This window comes from Equus caballus, chromosome 5 (genome assembly GCF_041296265.1).
Source record: "Equus caballus isolate H_3958 breed thoroughbred chromosome 5, TB-T2T, whole genome shotgun sequence".
Taxonomy (NCBI): Eukaryota; Metazoa; Chordata; class Mammalia; order Perissodactyla; family Equidae; genus Equus; species Equus caballus.
The window spans coordinates 31,792,518-31,816,939 of record NC_091688.1 but is presented as its reverse complement, the minus strand read 5'-3'; the positions used below and the strand labels follow the sequence as shown (position 1 = coordinate 31,816,939).

The window sequence follows — 24,422 nt, the reverse complement described above, 5'->3', positions numbered from 1 at the left end:
GGCAGAAACAGAATATGAGAGCGGGCATGTCCTTGGCAGTCCTCCTCTCTGTTTTACAGATTAAGAAACAGAATCTCAGGGAGAATATTTTCTTTGTCCAAGGCTACACCATTAGTTGAGCGGCTGGTCAGATACTGTTTCTGCTAAACCACTCAGCCAGCTAACTCCCTTGGCTTTAGTAGAGAAAGAGACAAACTGTGGCATTTCTGATCTATATTGTGTGTGTGTGTGTGTGTGTGTGTATCTTTTCTTTTTTCATCACTTAGCACATTGTCTGGTATGTAATAAGTTCTCAGTAAATGCTGGTTAACTAGTGTTTAAAGCCTTTTTTCCTTTTGAAAGTTGGGAAGATGTTTAAGGGAAAAAGCTCAGATTGAGTAATGAGGAATTAAGTAGCAGTAGGGAAGTCATATCTTGGGAAAGAGAGTCTGTAAGGTTTGTTCAGAGATCTGTTAAAGCATGGTGTTGGGTGACAGGGTGCCTACAATGAATGTGTAACTCAGTCTCTGATCTCGGTGAGTTTATAATGAGATAAATATAGTTGGCACTATATAAATGGGATAAAAATAGAGACAAGACTGAATCATATGAAAAAATTAACTTCCAGTCCAAGGGAGAATGTAATCAAGATCAGTGAGGAGCTCAGAGAAGGGAAGGTAATGGAGAAGGTGCTATTATGTTGTTCTCATTGGAAGGGTGGTGAGTATGAGGCAGGAGGTGGAGGTGGAAGACCAGGTGGAAAATGAGAGACAGGTGTGCTCCTGAACAGTATTGTCCATTTAGTACCAGCCACAGGTGGCAAACGGACCCCAAACCCACTGTCAGCTTAAGTTCCTGAGACAGAAGAGATTAAGAATGTAAAGAAGGGAATAAGAGGTTGTTGATCACGTACGGGACATTAATTCAACAAATATTTTCTGAGCACCAGCTCCATGGCAGGCTCTGTGTTAGGTGGTGGGGATTCAGCAATGATCAAAAGAGATAATATCTCTGCCTTCATGGAGTGTAAATTCAAGTGCAGGCCAGCCTGTGTGCTAGGAACCAGGTATTCCAGATCCTGGTTTTCACGTTTAATGGATGTTGCAGTAGCTTCTCCACCTCCAGTCAACCCCAGCGTTATCCTGAGTCTCCTGGTCTTTCTCAAGCCTGGTTCTATCCTCTGTGAGCATGCAGGCATCCCCGCGGGATTGGTGAAACCACCTGCCACTGGATCCTGTTGCTCGATGCACATTTCTGCAGTTACCACTGGGCAGGATCCTGGCAAGAGGAACTCAGTCCTTCATTTGACTTCGCGCTTCCACTTCCCTTGTAAAATGTCTGACTGACGTGGTTATTGAGATGCTTCATCCTGCAAAGAACTAAAGCTCGGGAGTTACCCATGAGTATTTGCTGTCAGATTTGCCAATATACCAAATCATTGGCAAATCTCCTCAACTTCCTTTTCTGGTGGAGGTACCATGTATTGGAGGGTTCAGGGCATGGGATGGCCGTGGTGTAGAAAGGGCATTTCCCTGTCCCTAAGCCCTGTTTGTCCTGACATAAACGCCCTACTCCCTAAGTACTGGGGAATGCCTTGGAGCAGTGGAGTCAAGCAACCTGAGAGCTGTAAGGGGCAGAAGAGCCAGACTCGCAGGATGAGGATGCATATGGGCCTTTCTCGCTGTCTACTTCGAGGATGCTTACGTTCACGCCCTTCACCCTGATTTAACGCATACTGACATCAACCAAATATCCGATAAGGCCTCTGAACAGCCACGGGCCATTTTACAGAATATAAGTTTGCTAGAGACTCTCTGTGGTGAGCAGAGCAGCGTGATTCTTGCTTCAAGGAGTTCACCTTGTGGGGGCTGCCACATTGCCCTGAAGATTTGTCCTCTGGCTTTGGGGGAAGCCCTGAGGGAGAAAGCGTCTCGTTCCAGTCCTCTCCACTTTGCCTGTGGCTTCTCCCCTTCTGATTGATGCTTGTTGTTCTGCTTTGCGGATGCCTCCCAGGACCCAGGGGGAGACCAGCCTCCTTTCTGTGGAGACCTTTGGCTGGACTTCTCTGGCTCTCCCAGAGGTGAAAGACCGTGGTTCCTGCAGCCTCAGGCTTGGCACCAGCTCAACTCTGGTGGATCCAGGGCCCAGATCTCCAATCTCCCTATGGCTAGGGCCTCTTTGTCCCAGCGTGACCTCGCAGGCTCTCCCTCTGACTGGCTCTTAACAACCCCTGCCATTGGTGATTTTCTCTCCAGATACAAGCCAATGGATTCCTGAAGGGACTATGTGGACTTCTCTCGCCATCTCTGCCCTGGCCTCGGTCTGGCCTCTCTCCTCTGTGGTCTGGATGAGGAGTGATGATGAAGCAGGGCTGCCTGTTGTTTTTGTTTTGTGATATTTAAAGCAACCAAAGCTCTCATTACTGTAATACAGTATGTGCCTGGGCTCCAGGGAGGAGCAGATTGCCTCCCGGATCAGGGGGCAGCTCTGTTATGTTGCGGTGAGCCTGGGAAAGCGGAACCATGGCTGACAGAATTTTGAGTGCTAGGCCTGAGAGAGGCCTCAGAGCTCCTCCGTTCCCACTCATCTTAACCCCCTCGTTTGAATAAAGAGGGAGCTGAGCCCATTCAGGGAAAGAGATCGCTGCGCAGGCAGTAGAGTGGTTAGTGGCAGAGCTGACTGGAACTCAGGTCCCATGGTGGATTTGCTGTCCATGACTGAAGCTTCTGCCTCTGCCTTCCTCACTTGTTCAAGATCCTCCCGAGGCCCTGAACCTAATTTTGTATTTGTAATTTTATATTATATTTCTTAATAAAGGGGGCCCTTCAAATTGTCTAAGCTTTAAGTGCCATGGAAACATCTGCCCCTTTCCAGACCGTTCTACCACCCTGAACTGCCTGTGTGTGTGAGTTTGAGCGTGAGGGGAAGGGGCAGGTGTGGACATTGAGCTGTCTGATGCTGTGCTCCCAAAACCAGCTCTGAGGTCAGGTACCTGAGGGTCTCCTGGTCAGCCAGTGGGAAACAATGAGCACCATGGAGCCAGGTGGGAAGTCCCTCCTAAAGTCAGATTCACACACTGGCATGTGACAGAAATCTTGCAAGTGGAGTAGAGCTGCGCATACCTTTGTGCCCTATAAGAATGCCCTGTTAGACTGGTGGTAGAGGCGGGTTGGGAAAACATGGCAGGGCATACACCCGAAGCCATATTAACCATCCCATAACAACCATAGGTTGAATGCCATTGTGGTTTCTACCTGTGTAATCTTGGGCAAATGATCTACTTTCTGGGTCTCAGTCTCATCTACAAAATAAGGATGATAATAACCTCATAGAGTTGTTATGAGGACAAGATAAGAAAATTAATGTGAAACTTAGCAAACTGCCTGGTATATAGTAAGTGCTCTATCATCTCTCTCATAAGTGCTGAGAGATGCAAAATATTCTTGCCCTTAAGGAGCTCACAGACTTGTTGAGGAGACAAGATTTCTATGCATACACAAGCACAATTAGGGAGCTATGTCACTATATGATATCTGCTAAGTTTTGGGGTAGGTGCAATGGAGTTGGGAGACTAGACAGATTATTATGGCCCCGAAGATATGCCAAAGAGGTAAGAGCCCAGCGGAAAAAAACCTGTGTACTCCACCTTCTCAACTCCTAGCAGTGAGACGAACAGAACAACAGCCATGCCTGGACACTGCAGACCATTCAGGTCAGCCATTCGCTCACTCAAGATGTTCAGATAATCAACACGATTATCTCCAGACTCTGTGCTCTGTACTGAGAAGGTAAAGAAGAGCATGACAAGGTCTCTCCCTCCAGGATTTGACAGCCTAACTAGAGAGGCGGGCTTTCATAGAGATATTACAACTGACAAATGCTGTATTCATATCTATTTATATCTCCAGACCAATCTGAGCCCAAAGGTGGGATGGGGAGAGTCAGAGAGGAGCTCAGAACAAGAGTTTGAAGGAAACCATGTCTATACTTGGTGACAAGAGGCAAAGGTATGAGCTCATGTCTGAAGGAGCTGGTCGGCCTGAGTCTTTCTGTGGGAGAGGTGGAGTTGATGCTCCCAACAAGAACATTCTGAGACTGAGGTTGAGGAAGCCCTGAGGCTGGGATTGGGCAGGCCCTTGGTCCCACACTTGGCCCTGGCAATGTGGCCTCTTTGAGCTGGGCTAGGAAGTTGACAGGAGCAGGCCTGGCAGGTTGGAGAGAGGAGGCTCTTTCCACGTCAAGAGTAAATGCCAGGCACTGATGACTCAAGTGGAATCTTCTGAAGGAAGATGGAGTCTGCAGATGTTTCAGAGCCTTAAAGAAACTTACGTTTTCTGCATTGCTTGGTTTAGAGGCTTCCAGTGAAAGTAACATAGAAGGGAATGTCCAGCCAGCCATGTGAAGGAAGCATGAAATGGAAAGAGTAAGAGGCTGAATTTCTTTTTGATCGGTGACGTTACTATTTTGACAAGGATTGCAGAAGCTGCAGGTGCTGAGGGAGTGACTTGCTTGAAGGAAGGGGTAGGGACCAGGAAAGGGATCCCACACACTTGGTCCTAACCCAACTGTTGAATGTGGCTTTCAGGCTCTGGGATTTGGGCAGGAACTCCCAAGCCATAATTGTCCAAGGCGGTGGGGTCCATGAGCCTTCACTCTTAGTGTCTCTATGTCCTGGGCCAATTGTCATATAACACCACATCTTCCACTTTGCTCTGTCATCCCTAAGGTCAGAGAGAAGTGGGAAGATGAATTTAGAATTACTGCTCCGTGTCCTTGCCCTGATTGTTTTTCCTAACACTTTAGAGTCTAAGAAGATGTTCTAAATCCTTGAGAGGGTCACCAAAGTGTCAGGACTTGCTGGGGATGGAGAACGGGCTGGTCAGCTCTGAATTCCTCTCTCTCTTTTGCTTTCTCTCTCAGTCTTAAAGGTCTTTCTGGGCCTTTTGCCTCTTCCATTGGCCAAGATGTTCAAACTTAGCAAGTTTTTGTGATTCCTTATTTAGCATTTTTCCTTCTTGGTCTTTCCTAAAGTTGATTATTTGTCCAGGCCCACTTGTATATCTCCTCCTCCGTCACATCATCCTTGCAGCCATGGCCTGGCATGAACTTGCTTGCCCGCTGTCTTTGTTTTTCCAAATGTTCGCATATTTCAGTCATGTAAATATCTTCCTGGCAAGGACTAAGATTAGTGCTTTTTTGTTGTACTGCTTCCACCTGTGCTGGGCTCACAAGAGATGCCCAGTCACCCAGACTACTGACATTTTTTTCCTTCCTATGCACCATTCTATTCATAATACCACCACTGATAACTACATGTTGATAAGCACTTACTCTCTCCCAAGCACTGTGCTATAAGTCCTTTCTATGCACCATCTCATTTAATTTACATAGTGACACTATTTTATACTTTTTGTAGAAAGTATCCTTCAACTCAGAGATTTATTAGTGTCTGGCTATTTTAGAAGTGCCTGACCTGTCATATTGTTGAAGTTTTCACCACAGAATATGGTGGCAAGCCCTAAGAGGTGAAATCCTCGCTGCCTCCTTCACCTGATGGTCTCAGAGAATTTGAGGGATCTCCTGTCTCTTTATGATAAAAACGCCGGGGTTAGCCCTCATCTTCCAGAGGCCATGAATATGTTGCTCTGCTGAAAGGGCAGGCCCTGGCTGGAGTCTGGGAAAGTGGATCCAAGTCTCTCTCCATGGATGGCTCCTCCTGCAGGGAACAGAAAGCAGAGTTCATTGGCATCACACTGATGCCCTCTGGGGTTTAGGAGGGTTTCCTATGGCTGGATGAGAGAGAATTTATTCATGTCCCAGAGATGCTTCAAGCCCATGTTGATTGGGATTGTGCAAAAAGTAAGCAGCCTGATAGAGCCATGGGTTCTTAAGAGCCCAGCAGGGCCATGGACCCCAAGAGTAGGGTGTCCCTGTTGGAAATGTCATGGCCATAAGAAGCTCTTGGCCCTCCAAGCTTTGGATAGCTGGATTGGAAGATTGTTGGGGCACATGCCCTCTCACAGGCAGGGACAGAACAGCACTCGAGCAAGCTGTGTGATCACATCACTGTCCCGATAGATGTGGCCACTGCCAGGCTCTCCTCAGCCTCAGGCTGGTTTCTGCTGTGCTGGTGCATAGTTAAGCACGTGAGTTTTTCATGACTTCCAAATGACTGAATACACGACCAGTCACTTTCTCCAGAGACAGCATCACTCACAGGATGTACCCAGCATAGCTCAGTGTGCTGGTCAAAGACAAAGAGTTCGTATTGTTGTTCTTGACTATTTTATTACCCTTTACAGATGAGGAAAGAGAGGTGCCAAGGTTCAAGTGCATGGCCAGGTCCACAAATCTGGTGGAGGAGGAGACATGATTCAAATCCAGCAAGTCAGGTTTTGGACAAGGTGACTGAGCAGGAGCAGCCGGGGAGGTAGGAGGCAGAGTATGGGTTGCAGGGTCCCAGAGGCCGCAGGAAGGGGTGATCCGCTGAGTCAGATGCTGCTTCTGGATTCGCCACTGAGCCCTCAAGGGAAAGGCATCTTTTATGTAGACACCATTTGTCTTTAAACTCACTTCTAGGATTAAGGAGAGAGATGCATCTCTTGCTTACCATTGTTTTCCATTTGACCCGTTCACTTCATGGCCTAAGTCTTCATTCTAGGCCTTGAGGCAATGGACAGAATGGTGATGAGAAAAAACTAGGCAATGTTCAAAAACCAGTACTTATGCTTGTGGGAGGCTATGCCTTACTCAAGGAGGTTGTTCCAGTTATTTCTTGCTGTGTAATAAAGCACCTCACAACTTAGTGGCTTAAAACAACAATGATCACATTATTGCTATTCTCTCTCATGTTTCTGTGGTGCCTGGACCCAGCTAGACTGTTCTTGCTCAGGGCCTCTCCTGTGGTTGCTGCAGATGGTAGCTGGGGCTGGAGTCATCTGAGAGGCTTCCTCACTCACGAGTGTGAGAGTTACTGCTGCTTTCCGCTGGGACCTCAGCTAGGACCATTGGCCAGAACACATGCACGTGGGCTCTCCATGTGGCCTGGGCTCCCTCACCCCATGGCAGCTGGGTTTCCAGGGCAACGATCCTAAGACAGAGAGTGTCAAGAGGAAGTACATTACCTCCTGGGACTAGCTCTGAAGTTTCACAGCCATCGCTTTTTTTACTGTATTCATTTTGTTAGAGCCTATATTCAAGAGGAGGGAAATTAAATACTGGCTCTCAAGGGGACAGTGTCACAAAATTTGTGGTCACATTTGAAAACCACCATAGAGATTTTTCCAAGTAACTTCACTATAGTTTAAAGAAATCAGTTATTGTGAGCCCGCCCTGATGGTCTAGTGGTTAAAGTTTGGCACTCTCACCACTTAGGTGCCCCAAGTTCACTTCCAGGTCATGGAACCACACCACCCATCTGTCAGTAGCCACGCTGTGGTGGTGGCTCACATAGAAGAACTAGAAGGACTCACAACTAGGATACACAACCATGCATTGGGGCTTTGGGGAGAAAAAGAAAAAGAAATCAGTTATCTGCGACAGACAGGGCCCAAAGAAGGTGTGTGTGCTCTGAGATTTAGGAAGGAAAAACAGAAGGTTGGGCCAAGAAAGGCAGTGTGATGAGAGAACAAGTGCTAGGCTGGATGACCAGAGGCCTGGCCCTGCCTTTGACCAGCTGTTGCCTGTGGGGAAGCCTCTCTGCTTTTTGGGCTGCCTTACTTTCCTCACCTTTAGCCTGAGAGAATTGAGAAAGATGAGCTCTCAGGTTCCTTCAAGTTTTCACTGTTGTGGGTCTATAATTTTGGAGACTAGCATCGTTCTTTCGTAATCTCCAAGACACTCTGGCCATAGGCCCTCATGCTGACCTCCTGTGCCCAATAAGGCATGCAGGTGGCCCTCTGCTCACCAGCATATGCGTCAGGGTCGGAGGAACCTGAGTTAGAGAGTGAGATGGAGGACGAAAATCAGAGAGGCTAAGTGGGAAAGATGCCATGTGCGGGATAACGGAAGTCAGGGATGGGAGTAAAATATCCCTGTGAAGAGCCAGGTATTGTAGCGCTCGGCAAGGTTAAATGACCTGCCCAAGGTCTTAGCTGGCTCAGGGATACTGAATTGTAAAGCTTCTAACAGATCATTTTCTGTTTGGAAAATGCTCTGCCTTCACTTTGTATTTACTCTCCGCCTTCCTCCCACTAATTGCATGAAGACGCTAGATCTGACATCCCTAGTGTTTATAATCAGAAAAGATAACAGGCAAACGATGTCACACCATCAATGTTCTGTGGTCCTGGCAGGGGGAGTGTCTTCTGTGGACAATCATTCCATTCAGCATCCTTTCTTCTTCCGGGATGGGGAGTGAGAGAATGAGATAGCTGTCTGGCTCTTTCTCCCCTCCACCTCTAAGCCAAACTCTAGCTGTCTCCATTCTACAGATGGAAAGAGTGAGGGAGAGGGAAGCAAAGTGTGCTTCTAACAAAGGCAGGAGCAGAGCTTGCTGTTATCCCCCTCTGAGCAGTGAGGGTCGCCTCAGGTCATCTGAGGCATGTCCTGTGTGCTTAAACACTTACAGATTGGGCCATTCTGGGCCTTTGCTCAGCACAGAGGGGTTACATTTTGAGAAGGATGAGATCGGGACTCCCAGAGGAAAGTTGGGAATGAGAAAGACTTCAACAAATCCTTGGGAATCAAGATAAAACATGAGGATGCTTGGGGTGGCCGTGGGGGGGGCGGTGTGTGTGTGTGTGTGTGTGTGTGTGTGTGTGTGTTTGGGTCCATCTCTTGCCAAAACCAAGCTCATTTCTGCATACTTGTTTGCTGAGTATTAATTACTCCAAAGATTGCTCCTTCTATTTGTTGAATCTGAAATGAAAATGACTCAGCAGGGAGGAAAAATAAGGCTTGAATGCCCTTAATGGCCCTCGAATGAAAATATATGGCCCTAAATCATGTGGGTTTTCTTCTCTCCACCAAGCCCTAATCTACAAGGCACACATGCACAAATTTGTTGTTATTAGTCCTGTCGAGTGGATTCTGACTCTTAGCAACCTTGTGTACAGCACTGTGGAACCCTGCCGGCTCTTTTTGCTCCATCCTCTCATCTTCCAGTGCTATATCAGACTACGCTCCGCTGCTGTTCACAGGATTTTCGTGGTCAATTTTTTTTGAAAATGGGTGGCCATGTCCTTCTTCCTTGTCTATCTAGTCTGGAAGCTCCCCTGAAACCTGTCAATCATGGATGACCCTGCCGGTATCTGAAATATGGGAGTCATAGCTTTTAGCATCACAGCAACACAGCCACTACAGTATGACAATCGACAGATGGGTGATGTGGTTCCCTGACCGGAAACAGACCCTGGCGATGGTGGTGAGAGTACTGAATCGTAACCACTAGACCCCTGGGTCTGGCTACAAGCACAAGGACCACTCGCACTTGTGCACACGCCGCACCTCATGTCTCTGCTCCACCTTGACCCAAGTCCCTTTGTTTCATTTCCTCTTCCCACTCCAGCCTTTCCAGGGCTCCACCCTTCCCTGCAGGGAAGGTTTATTCGTGTTTCGGTGGAGGGGCCCCAGCCGCCACTGCTGATTTTCCAGGAGGGTGGGCACTTCCTCTCTGGCCCCATCACAGGCTCAGTGTGAATACTCCTGCAGGAAATCCGTGATTTTCATTCTTTGCCGAAGTGGTGGTCACCTCAGATTGTTTCTAGCTTTTGGATCTGGGAAGATGGACTGTCTTGGGAGAATGACCATTTGCCAAATCAGACGTGCCCTGCTTTGTACACAGGCTGTATTCCTGAAAAGTTGATTATAAACTAGATTTAGGTATACTGAATCATGTTTTGAGTGTACCGGAAGGATTTGCTATTCAAAGGAACCCAGCACTGAATTCTTTTGTTAAGTGAAGAAGTATTCTGTCATGTGGAGACTCACTCAATGATATATGAGTTTGGTAAGTAGATGGAACATTTTTGTATACTGAATGTTGTATTAAATGTACTGTGTGAAAACTTGTTATTCAAAGGTGCCCAGCACTGAAGGCTTGTGCAAAGAGTTATTCTGTAACATGGATAAACATTTCATGATTTATGAGTTTGGCAAGTTCAGACATTTCTTAAAGTGGGATATACCTCTAATTCTGTTTTAGAGAAAAAGGACAGTTTTTGCTAATATTCAGACTTGGGGGAAAAAGAGAACCCTACTATCTGTAAGTTATGGTCACTCATAAGGGGCTTGGGAGGACCAGAGATACTCAAAGTTTCCACCTTGTTAGGGCAAAAGATCCCAAATGTTGCCTGCTCTGCCTACTTTCCATATTTTCACCGAGTGGAAATGATGATGCTGTTTTTCCAAATAAATACAATCAACTATTATAGCTACATTTGTAAAAGTGTTTCTCTTTATATGTACATCAACATCGTCTAAGTGTACATCTATCTGTCCATCATCTATCCATCTATCTATCGGTCTATATCTACCACGTGTATTCTCTAGCAAAAAACAGACATTGCAGTAGGGCTTGTGTTTTGGAGCACTGAAAGGGTGTTGTTCCACCAGCACAGAGAGCTCCATCCTCCACGATCCCCGGCAGTGGGAGGTGGCCTTTCTCACTCAGCAGCTCAAGAGTCACTTCAGCTCTCCTCTCCCAAGTTTCCATGCTCTATCCTCATTTATCATCCAATTTGAGCACTAGAGTAGAGCCTATTACTGGGAAAATGGTCTGACTTTTCAAGGCAGTTGGAAAAGAGGAGTGTGGTCTGTCCTCAGATGTGTATAATCTGGAGCTGCAGGAAGCACAGGATTGACCAGGATGAGCCCTTCTTGTGTGAACTCTTCCACAGAATGGATGATGTCAGGCAAAATGGACTGGTGACTTGCTCCTTCACCATCATGTGGCCCTCACTATGTTTCAGAAAGAGGTTTTTGGAAGCTCACCCAAGTACGAGATAACTTATAAGAAGTTTACCTTCTAGATTCTGGTTTTTTTCATTCTTGCTAATTTCTTGCCACACTCCCATCTGCCTGACCTTCCATTTACTTCCAGATTTCCCTGTTGGTTTTGACCCACAGCCTGTCCGGATCCTGCTGTGGGCAGTCCTGAGATGGAAAGTTAAACATCTTCTGTCAGATCGGGGAGGTCTTGAGCTATGGCTCCCTTTGGAGTCAATCTAGAATGTTCATCCAGCTTGGCTAGGGGAGGGGATTTTGACTGCGAAGAGGGAAGTGGGTTCTTCATTACAAGGGACATATTCTCACTGAGCTATATATTAGTGGATGTTCCTTGGGAAATATTGGGCTTTGAGTGGAAAATATTTGGCTGTGAGTGAGAAAACACTGCCCTTGGAGTCGGAGGAACTGGAATTGAGTCAACTCTGTCTCTTTCTAGTTTTGTGACCCAAGCAAGTCAAAAATTAATCTGATTTTGATATAGAGATAAGGGAGATCCCTGACCTTAAATGATTCATGGTGTGGCTTGAGAGACAGACGGGTAAACAAACTATGGATAATTTAGTGCGATGAATCAGAAACAACAGCCAGACTAGGTGAATCTATCTAGGTTGTGGGTGAAGTGACCTTGGGCCTTACTTTTCTGCTCCGTGAAGGGAAGTGGTAATCTCTCTCCTCAGGATTGTTGTATAGCTGAGTGATCATGCATTGTAAGCATCCATTAAAGTGCAAGCGTTCCAAAAAAAGAGAGTAAGGTATAAGCAGCATTTCTCAACTGTTTTTTGCTTCAGTTTTATTCATGTGCAAGATGTACGAATCAATAATCTCTCTCAATCCCACAAGCAGTTCTCAAGATATAAATTCCCCCCCATGTCTCCAACCTCTGGGGTATGCATGGTTGGTTGGAAAGCACCCTCGAGATTCTGATAGACTGTCCCCAGGAATTGTTTTTTATCAGAAAAAGCAATATAAAAGATGTTAACAAAGAACATATTTTTCTTGTCAAAAATCAAAGCATTACTAATAAAGCTGGCGTGTCCTTTTGATCACCATTCCCAATCTCCCCTGCCAGATACTCCAATCTCTGAGGGAACTACTGTCATCCACACTCATCTCCCAGCATTCCTTGCTCTATCCCCACTTCTCATGCTATGCGAGCATTGGAGCGAAGCTTGTTATCAGTCTGGTGTTTAACCCTCCAGCTCTTTTATGTACATATAAATGTTTGTGAGTCTGAGTATCTATCCTAAAAACAAACAGTGGGCTCTACATAAATCTTGTGACCTGCCCATTCACTAAAAATATGTCATAGACATCTAACCATGTAACTACATGTGGTTCTAACTCATACGTTTTAACCACTGCATAGTATTTCACAGCAGGAATATGCCATAGTTTATAGCATTCCCCTATTGATAGAAATTTCTCCAAGTTTTTAGTATTTAAAAAAACTATTGCACCAACTGTGTTCAATGTTTCCAATGTCTCCACATCCTTGCCAACACTTGTTGTCTTTTGCTTTTTTCATGATCGCCATCCTGACAGGTGTGAGGTGATATCTTATTGTGATTTTGATTTGCATTTCTCTGCTGACTAGTAATGTTGAGCATTTTTTCATATACCTGTTGGCCATTTGTTTATCTTCTTTGGGGAAATGTCTATTCAAGTCCCTAGCCCATTTTTAAATCAAGTTATTAGTTTTTTGCTGTTGAGCTATAGGAGCTCCTTATAGATTTTGGATGTTAATCTCTCATCAGATATATGGTTTGCAAATATTTTCTCGCATTGTATAGGTTGTCTTTTCACTTTATTGATGGTTTCCTTTGTTGTGCAGAAGATTTTTAGTTTGATGTGGTCCCATTTGTTTATTTTTGTTGTTGTCATCTGTGCTTTTGGTGTCATAGCTATGAAGTCATCGTGAAGAGCAATGTCATGAAGATTTTCTTCTGTGTTTTCTTCTAGGAGTTTTAAAGTTTTAGGTCTTACATTTAAGTCTTTAATCTGTTTTGAGTTGATTTTTGTGTGTAGTGTAAGACAAGGATCCAATTTCATTCTTTTGCATGCGGGCATCCAGTATTCTCAACATTATTTGTTGAAGAGACTATCCTTTCTCCATTGGGTATTCTTGGTACCCTTGTTGAAGATAAGTTGGCTACAGCCACTATGGAAAAACTATGGAGGTTCCTCAAAAGATTAAAAACAGAACCACCATATAAACCAGCAATCCCACTTCTGGATATTTTTCCAAAATAATTAAATCAGGATCTTGAAGAGATAGTAGCACTTCCTTGTTTGTTGCAGTGCTGTTCACAATGACCAAGATGTGCAAACAAACTAAATATCTATCAACAGATGAATGAATAAAGAAAACCTTGTGTATACATACAATGAAACGTTATTCAGCCTTTGAAAAGAAGTAAATCCTGCAATATGCAACAAGATTGATGAACCTTGAGGACATATGTTAAGTGAAACAAGTCAGTCACACAAGGACAAATACTGTATGATTCCATTATACTAGATATCTAAAATAATCAAATTCGTAGAATGAAAGAGTGGAATAGTGGTTGCCAGGGGCTGAGGGGAGGGGAAAATGGCGAGTTACTAATCTTCAGGCATCAAGTTTCCGTTAAGCAAGATGAGTAAATTCTAGAGATCTGAGGTACAACATTGTACCTACAGTCAACAAGAATGTATTGTACACTTAAAAATTTGTTAAGGTGGTAGATCTTATGTTAAGTGTTCTTACCACATGAAATAAAATTTAAAAAACATTGTAAAGTACTTTGTGCATACTTCGTTGTGCAGATATGTGTCTTTCTCGGGGGTAAATAATAATAAGTGAACTATATGGATTATAGGGTATATGCATTTTAAATTTAAATTATCTTCTAATTTATACACCCAGTGGCAGAGTATGGGAGTATCCATTTCCCCACATTATTGCCAAATTTCATACTATCACACAAAAATTTTGCCAATCTGATGAATAAAACTGGTATTCAGTGATGGCTTTAATGTGTGTCTTTGTGATCACTAGTGAGGTTGAGTACTTTTAGAAGTTACTGGCATCTTATTGTCTCCACTGTTAAGTGCTTTTAATTTACTTAGCCCATTTTTGCAGGAGTTTTTAAATAATGATTTATAGAGATTATTTATACCAGAAACTATTTTGTCATAAAATTTCAAATATTTATCTTAGCCTGTTTCTTGTCTGTTAAGTTTGTGATGTCTTTTGTCTCAAAGACATTTTGAATTTTGATGGAAAACTTTATCATTCTTCCCATTTATAAATTCTGTTTTCTATGTCTTATTTATTTGGGCCTCCCTTATCTTTAGCTCATAGCAAATTCTCCTATATTTTCTTGAAATACTTTTATGGTTTTATTTTTACATTTTGGGCTCTTTATTTTTTGTATGAGGTACGGATATGCTTTTATTTCTTTTTGAGAACAAATAAACTGTTTCACTGATTTTAAATGCCCCTTTTATCATAAAGTTCCCATTTATATTTGAGTCTTTTCTGAGTTACCTTTCGTCTTCATTGTTCTGTTTATCTATTTCTGTGCCAATCCCACACTCAGAGAGGCCTTCTCTGACCACCTTACCTAAAATAGGCCTCGCTTATTGTCTATCACATTACTCCATTTTATTTTCTTCACGGCACATGTACTTCTTTAGATTTCTTATTTAGTTACTTATTTGCTTGTATATTATAAGCTCCTTCTCTGCCTTTTTTTAACACCTAGAATAGTACCTAATCAACACTTAGAAAATAGTTGCTAAAAGCATGAATGGAAGAATATGCCATGACCAGGGGTATTTGCATTTTGAGCTTTATTTTTAATGCTTGAATAAACTGTCAAAGGAATTTGTACTATTAACCAAAGAAGTGGATAGAGAAGGACTCTTTCTAGCTCCTTGAAATTCTTTCATGTGTGTTTATGGGTTCTGTTCACGTTACATTGCTTAAATATTGCACCCTTGGAAGGACTCATTCAAAGGGGCAGAAAAGAGTGATGTCTGCTTATAATAAGCTTTGGGGATACTTCCTTTTAGGGTATGGAATTTAGAGTGGGCCAGATGCAATCACTGAATATGTGGCTCAAGGCAATCATTAATTCATTCTGCAAATATTTATGCTGCGCTCTGGTAGGTGTTGAGAATGGAATGGCGAGTAAAATAAACACGGAGCTTATGGGGGAGTAGACGCTAATTAGATGATACAGCAATGAATATATAATTAGAAACTACGATCATTTCTTTGTAGAAAAATTGTAAGACGCTTTTAGTGCACGTAACAATCTTGAGAGTCAGAGAATATTTCACTGAGGAAGTGACCCTTGAATGGAGATTTGAGCTAGACAAAGAGAACATGAAACTTTTTGGCAGACGTCCTGAGGCAGAAGAAAATGGAAGAAAGAAAAGAAAGAAGCCCCAATGTGGCTGAAGGAGAAAGATGGAACAGGAGTGTAGCTCAGGGGGGGTAGGCAGAGGCCAGATCAAAGGAGAGTGTAGTATGATGAAAACACAAACAAAGCAAACAACGAAAAAACCGGTGTGGATTTTGGAGTAACACAAACCCTGGGTTCACACATGAGTTTTGGCACCTCTCAGCTGCGTAACCAGATCAGTTTTGACCTCTTCCTCCTCAGTCACCATATTGGTGAAAACAAACCTCATTGGGTTACTGCGAATATTACTTGAGATAGTCCTTGGCATGTGTTAGATATTCACGGTATAGTTATAGTACTTCTAGGCTTGTTAACGGCTCTTCTGTGTTTGTTAAGCAAATAAAGCAGAAATAATCACTGGTTTTGGAGATTCGCCGCCTGAAACCAAGTTAACAACTTCCAAAAGGAAATTCAGTTAACATTTTTTGAGCTCCCAGTAAGTTCTACTTAGCTCGGTTTCAAACCATCTTTGAGCACCTACTTTGTACAAGATATAAAATATTACTTTGGAGAGAACGAATGAGCCATTTTGAAGCTAATGATTAGCTGGATACTTTAATGACAATCTTATGGAGAACCTAAGAGAGGCAAATTCAGTGTGTGTTTTCGTGAAGGGTGCAGGAGATAGTCCTGGTAGAAGGAACCACTGGGGAAGGGAGAAAGTTATGGCCAACAGCCCATGAGGAAGGTGCCACAGGAGAGAGGGAATTGTAGGACTCATCTATCAAAGGCTACTGGGAGAGGCTGGTTAGCCCCAGCCCTGCTCACAAGGCTGAATGGCTGCTCACAAGGAGCTCAGGTCTTTGTGGAAGGACAGCCCTGGATCATGATCATGGGCTAGTTCTAGACTACAGCCAAGATCAATGTCTCCAAGATCTGCCTGTGTGTTTCCTTTTCTGGGCATGTTTGCTTGGGGACTCATTTATGGAAACACTGTGTTCTTGCTGCTGGCAGTGACTAGGCACACTGAGACACGTATTTTATCCCATCCAAATCAGTGCCATGAAACCATGCTCATCGCCCTTTTCTGGTCTGTGGCTCACCCACCCCTGCCCCCAACCAGGGGGCTGCTTTAATCTTTTGTATTTAATTAATTTTGGCTTCTTCTTTCTCAAACAGAACCATCTGAATATCTGATATTTTTTACCACCTTGGTGGGGGCGGGTGTGCATGTGTGTCAGAGTTCTACTGCCTAGAAAACGTCCTAGACAGCTTCTGGTTCCTCAAAAAAGCGTCTTAGCTATGTCATCCTATTATTTACTCCATCCTCGTTATTGCCCGTTAAAATCTTACCCATCCTTCAAGAATTTGATCAGATGCTGATTTCTCCATGAAGCATTTTCCAATCACCCCAGCTTAAAGGGATTTCTCTCTCTTTATAATTTTGTATTACATATTATTTCTAATAGTGGATCCAATGTTTGGTTGATTATTAGTGTTACCTGGAAAAAACTTTCTTTTTATTTAATAATTTTTTTATTTTCAAACAGTTTTATATTTATATAATTATTGCAAAGATAGTAGATAGAATTCCTGTATACCCCACACTCAGTTTCCCCTGAAACCGAGCACCTTGCATTAGTATAGTACACTTGTCACAGTTAATGAATCAATATTGATACATTATTATTGACTAGTGTCTATATTTTATTCAGGTTTCCTCAGTTTTCCCCTAAGGTCCTTTTTCTGTTCTAGGATCCCATCCAGGATGTCATATTACACCTTGTCATCATCTCTCCCTAGGCTCACTTAGGTGACAGTTTCTCAGACTTCCTTGTCTCTGCTGACTTTGACGGTTTTGAGGATTACTCATCAGGAATTTTGTAGAATGTCCCTCAATTGGGGTTTGTCTGATGTTTTTCTCATGATTGGAAGAGGAAGACCACAGAGGGAAAGTGTCATTCTCATCAAATTATATCAAGGATACATACTATCAATATTGACTTATCAAAGTTGATGTTAACCTTGATCACCTGGTTTGAGGTAGTGTTTGTCAAGTTCCTCCTCTGAAAAATTACTCTTTTTCTTTGTCCAATTGCATACCCTACTCTTTGGAAGAAAGTCACTATGTGCAGCTCATACTTAAGGAGTGGAGGGAAGTTGGTTATGCTCCCTCCTGTGCTTTAAGAGCAGACAGTATCTACGTAAATTATTTAGAATTCTTTTGCATGGGAAATTTGTCTATTCTCCCCCATTTGTTTATTCAATCATTTATTTATGTCAACATGGACTTGTAGATATTTATTTTATACTTTGAGTTATAATCCAATACTACTTTATTTGTTTTCTTACTCAAATTGTTCCAGCTGTGGCCATTGGGAACTCTTTCAGTTGGCTCGTGTCTCCTTTTGACATACCCGAATCATTTTTTTGTGTGTATACTTTCTCAGTTTCTGGCACTAAAAAATGCATCATGCTCATCTTGTGTATTTCCTGCCCTAGTCCTGGAATCAGCCATATCTCCAAAGAACCCTGGTTCCTTTTATTGGAGAATGGTATTAGAAACCAAGATCTGAGTGCTAGGTTTGCTCATTGTAGTGGGGTGTCATTGCTTCTAGGCCCTCTCAGCTGATATAGCAAGGAGATGTTTGTATGCATACTAACCCATATATAAACACATATCTATAAATATTTCCATATGTAACCATCTGTATCTCTATTAAGCTCAACAAGAGTTCATACTGATGTCTCAACTTTAACTCTTCACCACATGGATCATTCTGGGGAAACTTAAAAATAGGTATCACTCCAGAACTAATAAATCAAGATAAATATTGAAAATTTGAAAGGCCATCACATTAACGTCTTTGAATGTTTCTCTTGGTTTAATATTGGAATCAATTATGAAAACATCGTAAGAGTAAGTTTTACTTTATCACTATTCACAATTTGGGTAAGTATTTATCTTAGTAAAACTGTTACCTGCCTATAGTTTTGCTAATTTTAATTCTATGAGTGTATGATCTAATAGAGTTTGAAAATTCTTACATTATGTGACTATTGAATGTCCCATTCCACCCTCAAAGTCTATGATTTGAAGTCCTAAGTGTAGAAATAAACACTGCCAGAACACAAAGATAATCGTGCAAATTGTGTTCATTCATGTTGATAGTATCTGCCTCACTCATTTCCTCTCCTTCTCTTTCTTGTTTTCTTGCATTTTTGGTGGGCTGTAGACTCCAGTTCCAACACCATCTTCTGAGATGATCCTGATTCCCAGAATGCCCTTGGTGCTGCTCCTGCTGCTGCCTATCTTGAGTTCTGCAAAAGCTCAGGTTAATCCAGGTAACACAGCCATTGCTCAGCCACATGCTAGAAGACTGAATGCTCAAGCCATCAAAGCTTATCTTGGGAGAGGCCCTGAGAAGGGGTCCAAAGGGTCTTTTTTAACTTCCACAGTGAAACATGGCCATGGTAGGAACAGAAACTAATATATTCTCTCTATACGACATATTGAGTATTGTTAGGGGGCTTCTGATATGGAGGAGGGTGGAGTAAAAGGGAATTTTTAAAAAATAGAAGGTGGAAGAAGCAACAATTTGCTTCTGCATCTTCTGGGAAACAGAAAGAGAGAATTTTTAGATACTTTGGAGAACTTCTGCAGGTTGGTTTTCCAGTTGTTTTTGGCTGGCTTAGGCCTGTATTTTACTTGGATGTCATGTTATGCTTTGGTGACCCTGGTCTTGTGGGATCTGAGGCAGTCTCTCTTTCCTACAGGGTGTGACCGTGCTCGAAAATAGATGTGTTAAGAGGAATCTTTTTGTTCCCCCCAATTTTTTTTATTACATGTATATTTTAACTTTGAATTGAAGTATACAATTTTATCACTTGTCCATTACCACAGTGATACTGTTTAACAACCCATGCAAAGTTGGTGATTTAGTCTGGGCTTGGTTGGGTTATTCTACTGGTCTCCTCTAGGTTCATGCATATATATGGGAGTCAGCTGGTTATTGGCTCATCTAGGATGGCCTTGGTTCTGATGACTGGGGTAACTTGGCTATGTTCTGCTCCAGCCGACTAGCATGGATATGTTTTAATTGAAATTTCACAGGAGCAAGAGCAGAAGCAGAAACATGCAGCATTTTTCAAGCCAATGCTTGAGTTATGTTTGTCGAGATCTCATTGGCCAAAGCAAGTCACGTGGCCAAACCCAAAGTCAGAGTGGGAGGGTACAAAAATATTACATGGGAAAGGTCTGAAGACAGGGAAGGGTGAATGATCAAAGTCATATTTTTCCATTTTGCCACAAATATAAATATAGGAAAGTATACCTAGCATAAGTGCTCAATTTGATGAATTTTACAAATTGAGCACATCCATCTAAGCAGTATCCAGATTAAGGAACAGAACTTTACCAGCACTTCATAAGCCCTTCTCTTGCTCCCTTCCAGTCACTTCTCTTCACCCTCACCCAAGGGTAATGATTATTCCGCTTTCTAACAACATAGATTGGTTTTGCCTGTTTTTGTACTTTGTATAAATGGAGTCGATCATGCATAAATACACTGTTGTGTCTGGCTTTTCATTCATCCATATTGTTGCATGCAGTTGATGACTTTTTCTCACTGTTGTGTAATATTGCTTTGTTTGAATATTTTGTTTATCTTGTCTACTGTGGACAGGAATTTGGATCTTTTCCAATTTGGGCCCATTTTGAGTAAAGCTCCCATAATCTTTCTTGTAAAGGTCTTTTGGTAGACGTGTATACTCGACTCTTTTGGATACATACCTAGAAGTGGAATTGCTGGGTTCTGTGTTACATATGCTCTGTTTTTCTACATACTACCAAACAGTTTTCCAAAGCGATTTTCCTAAGTGACCATTCCATGGTAGCGTATGAGAGTTCCAGTGGCTCCATTTTGTATTTGGATTCCTGAAGGCATTTTCACTTAGCCCTCTTCATAGTAGCATGAAGGTACATTTGTGAAAATGCTCACCTTCTTCCCCTCCCCAAAATTCCATTTCCATAGGATATTCTTTATACCTTAACAGAAAATATAGTCAAAACACCTTAAAATCTCAGATTTATTGGTTTAATATATCCAGTGACTTATTACTTTCTTGTAACAAGCTTAGTTGGTGCACCTCTGATCTAAACTTGGACCTGTTCTTTCCTTATTCTGGTCTGTATTCCTCTCTCTCGGTTGGAGTTTGGTTGCCTTCTACTACATATAACAAGCCCAGAGTCCTTCTCCCTGCTTTGGTCTCCAAGGAAGGGTCTCTGTGAGTGCACAGAATGGTAGGATGTTTTGGTGCTAGGCACACTCATTGAGATTGGTATGGCATGAGGACATTTAAAGGACTAAGCCAGAAGAGCCAGCCGTCTGTGTTAGAGAACACTGCGGTAGCCCTGGAGCAGATAAAAGGCTGTTTGAAGACAGAAAACAGTTATCTTTGAAGCATTATTTCCCCTATTCCTGGTGCTAGCTATTCTATTGGCTCTTTCTGCCTGAGAAAAAGAAATAAAAGTTGTGAATTGCAAAGATCTTTATAGGAACACGGAATATTTGCAGTATATTGAAGGAATAATCTTTTTCTTTACCATTTCTTCTATTTTACCAAGGTAAGCTGGAGAGAAGCAGCTGAGAGTTGTCATCAGTGAGTCTAGACGCAAAGCTGGGGCTCATGGAGTCTTATGGCTTGCACACTGATGAACATAGAGTAGGTATATAATAAATGCATGTTGATTTAAGGATAACTTTTCAGAAGTTCTTTATTGGCGTCTACTGAAAGACTGAAAGTAACAGAGTAAATTCTGCTACTAACTGCTAAGCCTGTTATATTTTCCCCATGGGCTGGGCATGTGGTACAAATAGATGGAATGTTGGACTTAAATCAGGAGAACCGGATTATAAACAAATCTTATATACAGCCAATTGTTAAAATATTGAAATATGTTTTAGTGGATTATTGTCTATAAATATTCTTTGGCAAATAGTAACTGAGCTAAGCATTAAATCCAATTAATAATATAAAGTCTAAACCAAACATTAATTTAAGCTCACTTTGAAGATTTCACCATGACTATTGGTCAATGAACCTTCTGACTTAGCATGACTTATTGATAATAGAGATACTGAATATTTAAAAATATCAATCCAGAAAAATCTGCAGAAGCCAACAGAGTGTAAATAATGTTGATGTTTAGAGAAATTCTACTATTTGAGATCATAAGTCTCCTACAGGTGTCACCACGTGGAGGCTGCAGAGTAAGGCTTGTGTGATATAGGTAGTAGGTCAAGGCACAATGGCAGTGGGACTTTGACAGTGGCAGCAAAGCAGGTGGGGCAGGTGGTGTTAGTGGCATTTCCAGTAATGGCAGTGTTGAAGGTGGCATTGTCACAGGGGGTTGCAGTGGAGGCTATGCAGGTCTACTAGCCATCTTCCAGCTGCAATAGTGCACCAGAGGTTGGGACCTCCTGACTGTCAATTTGATGGAGGAAATCACTAGAAAAGTTTGAGGTAGTTACCTCTGTCACAATTGTGGCTCAGGAGTATCATTTATCTATTAGCATCTGCGTCAAAAAATCATCCCAACAATTTCTGGAAAGCATTTCTACAAATCAGTAAATGATTTGGACGTTATTAGAACACGCTGATGAATGATTTATAATTCATTTGGAAAATAATGTTTAAGTCATTTAGAAAATTATTTTGAAGAACAACCCCTAGTTATAATCCTGGCTTGGTCTTAAATTAGCTGTGTGACATTGGGCAAGTTGTTTATTCCTTTTTGTACTTCCTTAATCCTTTAACCTATAGTAAGATGATGTTGGATTAGATAATTTATGAGACACCTTCTGTCACAAACTTACTATGATTTTATGGTGTGGGAGCTTTACTGTCCACATTGTAGGATATTGGTGGGCTTTGGGCTTGGGAGCGGGGTCCCTGAACTTGTATGGCTGTTTGTTGTAAGAAAGACCATTTGTCCCCAACTCCCTGCCACTTTCCAGGCTCAGGGATCTGAACTCTGAACTTCGGGAGAAGTTCCTATGAGGCTAAGCACATAGGAGATGGCTGATAAATATTTTAAAAATTTAAACCCTGAAATGCCCTAGTGGCAGGTTGGGTACAGAAATCTGCTTTAGCCTAACCTGAAGAAGATTCGTGGTACTAGAAGCCACCATGATCTAGGGCATCTTTCTCTCTAGAGATGGGTCCAAGAAGGAGCATTTCAGGCAGGAGAAATAGCATATGCAGTGGCTGGGAGAGAGGGAGAAATACAGTGGTGCTCCCTGCTGGAGGGTGATGAGTGAGGGACCAAAAGGGGGCAGCTTTTCCATCCTCCTGTAGGGTTTGGGTCAAGTGTCCCCTCTTTCTCAACTTGGACTGGGGCTACTGGACTTAATAGTAGAGATGAGAGTACCTCCATGAGAAAGGGAAGTCTTTAGACTCCACAATGAAGTACAAGAATGCTCCGGGCTATAGTAGTTGTTTGATCAGCCACCAGGCTCAGGCTCCTCAAGAAGGCATACCACCAGTGTTTCAATGGCCAGTGGGGACCTAGGACCTTATGGATTTCCAAGTAGGAGGATGCTTAGAAGTAACCTGACTATCCTGAAAACCTAGCCTGGGAGTCTGAAGTCCTGAGGACTCCCCCAGCCGACTAGATAACTGCTGTGTGTGAAGAGCACAGGGGCAGTTGGCCTTATTCTCCTGACTTGGCCTGTGACAACTGCTTGTGCTTGGAAAAGGGAGAAACATCTCTCCTCCCCAGCAGGCAACCAAGACATTTAGGATCCATTGTACAGAGCCAGGGCGGGACAGTGCTGGGACTTCCCATTTCCATTTCGAATTTTCACTTCATAGAAAGCAGTCAGCTTCCTGGCAATTCAGAATCCTGGGATGGAGGTGTCCTCCTTTGGTGTCTAGAATGTTCCCACTTTGAAAAGAAGGACAAAGACATTAGGGGTTTGGGATTCAGACAGGAGCTGTTCTTTCCTAACTGGCTCCAAATGTGTTTTGGGTTCATCATGGTGGTTTTGTCCCTTCCAGCATCAATTCTACATTCCAGGGAGTTCTTAGAATCCTAGGCTATTCATGTTGCAATGAACCTTAGAGATATCTAAGTCCCTCTTCCTCATTTTACAGATAAAGGAACTGGGCGTCAAAGGAGATGAGTGATTTGTCCATGATCATACATCTGGCTACTAGTAAAGCAAGAACCCATGGCTCCTGTCTCCCAGCCCCAAGTTCATGCCAGGAGACCACCTGCCCCTTCAGGGAGCCATTTGAGGAAATGATCTTTCCATATTAATCATGTATAGCTATGCAGCCTCATGGTTTCCTTTCTGGGACTTCCAATGTACATTTATGGGAGCAAGAAGTAATTGGGGTTTGAGGGACAGCCTCAGGCCAAGGACTGGGAGCAAGACTATCAGGATGATGTGGAACTCACACTTGGAAACTTCATCCTGTTAGTATGCTCAGGAGGCAAGGCTAGAGCTACAAGCCTTTTGGGACCAACCCACCATGACAGACACTGAAGCACTAGAGACACTCCAGTCCCTTCTGCATAGAGTTATCCCCTTCTCCACACCCTCTTGTCTCCCACCAAGGTTGATACACGTTGCTTTATCTTCATACATCTCCAAAGTGGAAAATCGTTTTCGTTTCCCTGAATTTTCATCACTCATGTCCCCAGAGATGTGGGGAGAGGGTTCATGGAGCCTCATCTGTTAATGAGAATGTGGTTTCTGAAACCAGGCCTAAGGTGCTAGTGCTGTATATGTGTGTGTGTACATGTTTTATATGGCCTGAGCAGGGCCTGAGGAGGGAGATAAAAAAGCTGGGAAGAGACCTCCCTGTGTGAATTTCTCTTAAGTGAGCAATGCTACATGATGCTCGGATTGGCTCTGTCTTGCTTGTGTGTTTGTTGAGTCTGGCCTGAGGGTGGCCTCTGCTATCCTTCCTGCCAGGAAATGGATCTTCCTCTGGGGACAACAGAAACTCATCTGCCCCTTAAGCACCCTGGGTTGTGCCAAATAGGGGAAAAGAGAATGCAGAGTTTAAAGAAGAGTACCAACGAATAGTCAATGA

At 42.9% G+C, this 24,422-nt stretch overlaps 1 protein-coding gene across 9 annotated transcripts in view; it reads left to right on the top strand.

Moving 5' to 3' along the window:
• Window positions 1-24,422, top strand: part of DDR2 (discoidin domain receptor tyrosine kinase 2) — a 152,791-nt gene that overhangs the window by 80,333 nt on the left and 48,036 nt on the right. For 4 of the 9 annotated variants that reach the window (XM_070266811.1, XM_070266808.1, XM_001492516.7 and 1 more), the window contains one exon: window positions 18,554-18,662. The exons of 2 other annotated variants lie outside the window; for them this stretch is intronic. In XM_070266811.1, coding sequence (XP_070122912.1) covers window positions 18,581-18,662 — 82 coding nt within the window. In that variant the 5' untranslated portion in view covers window positions 18,554-18,580. Of the gene's footprint in view, window positions 1-9,018; window positions 9,929-18,553; window positions 18,663-24,422 lie in introns of those variants that run through there. 3 more of the 9 variants (XM_014739645.3, XM_070266806.1, XR_011438609.1) reach the window with 3 other exon arrangements.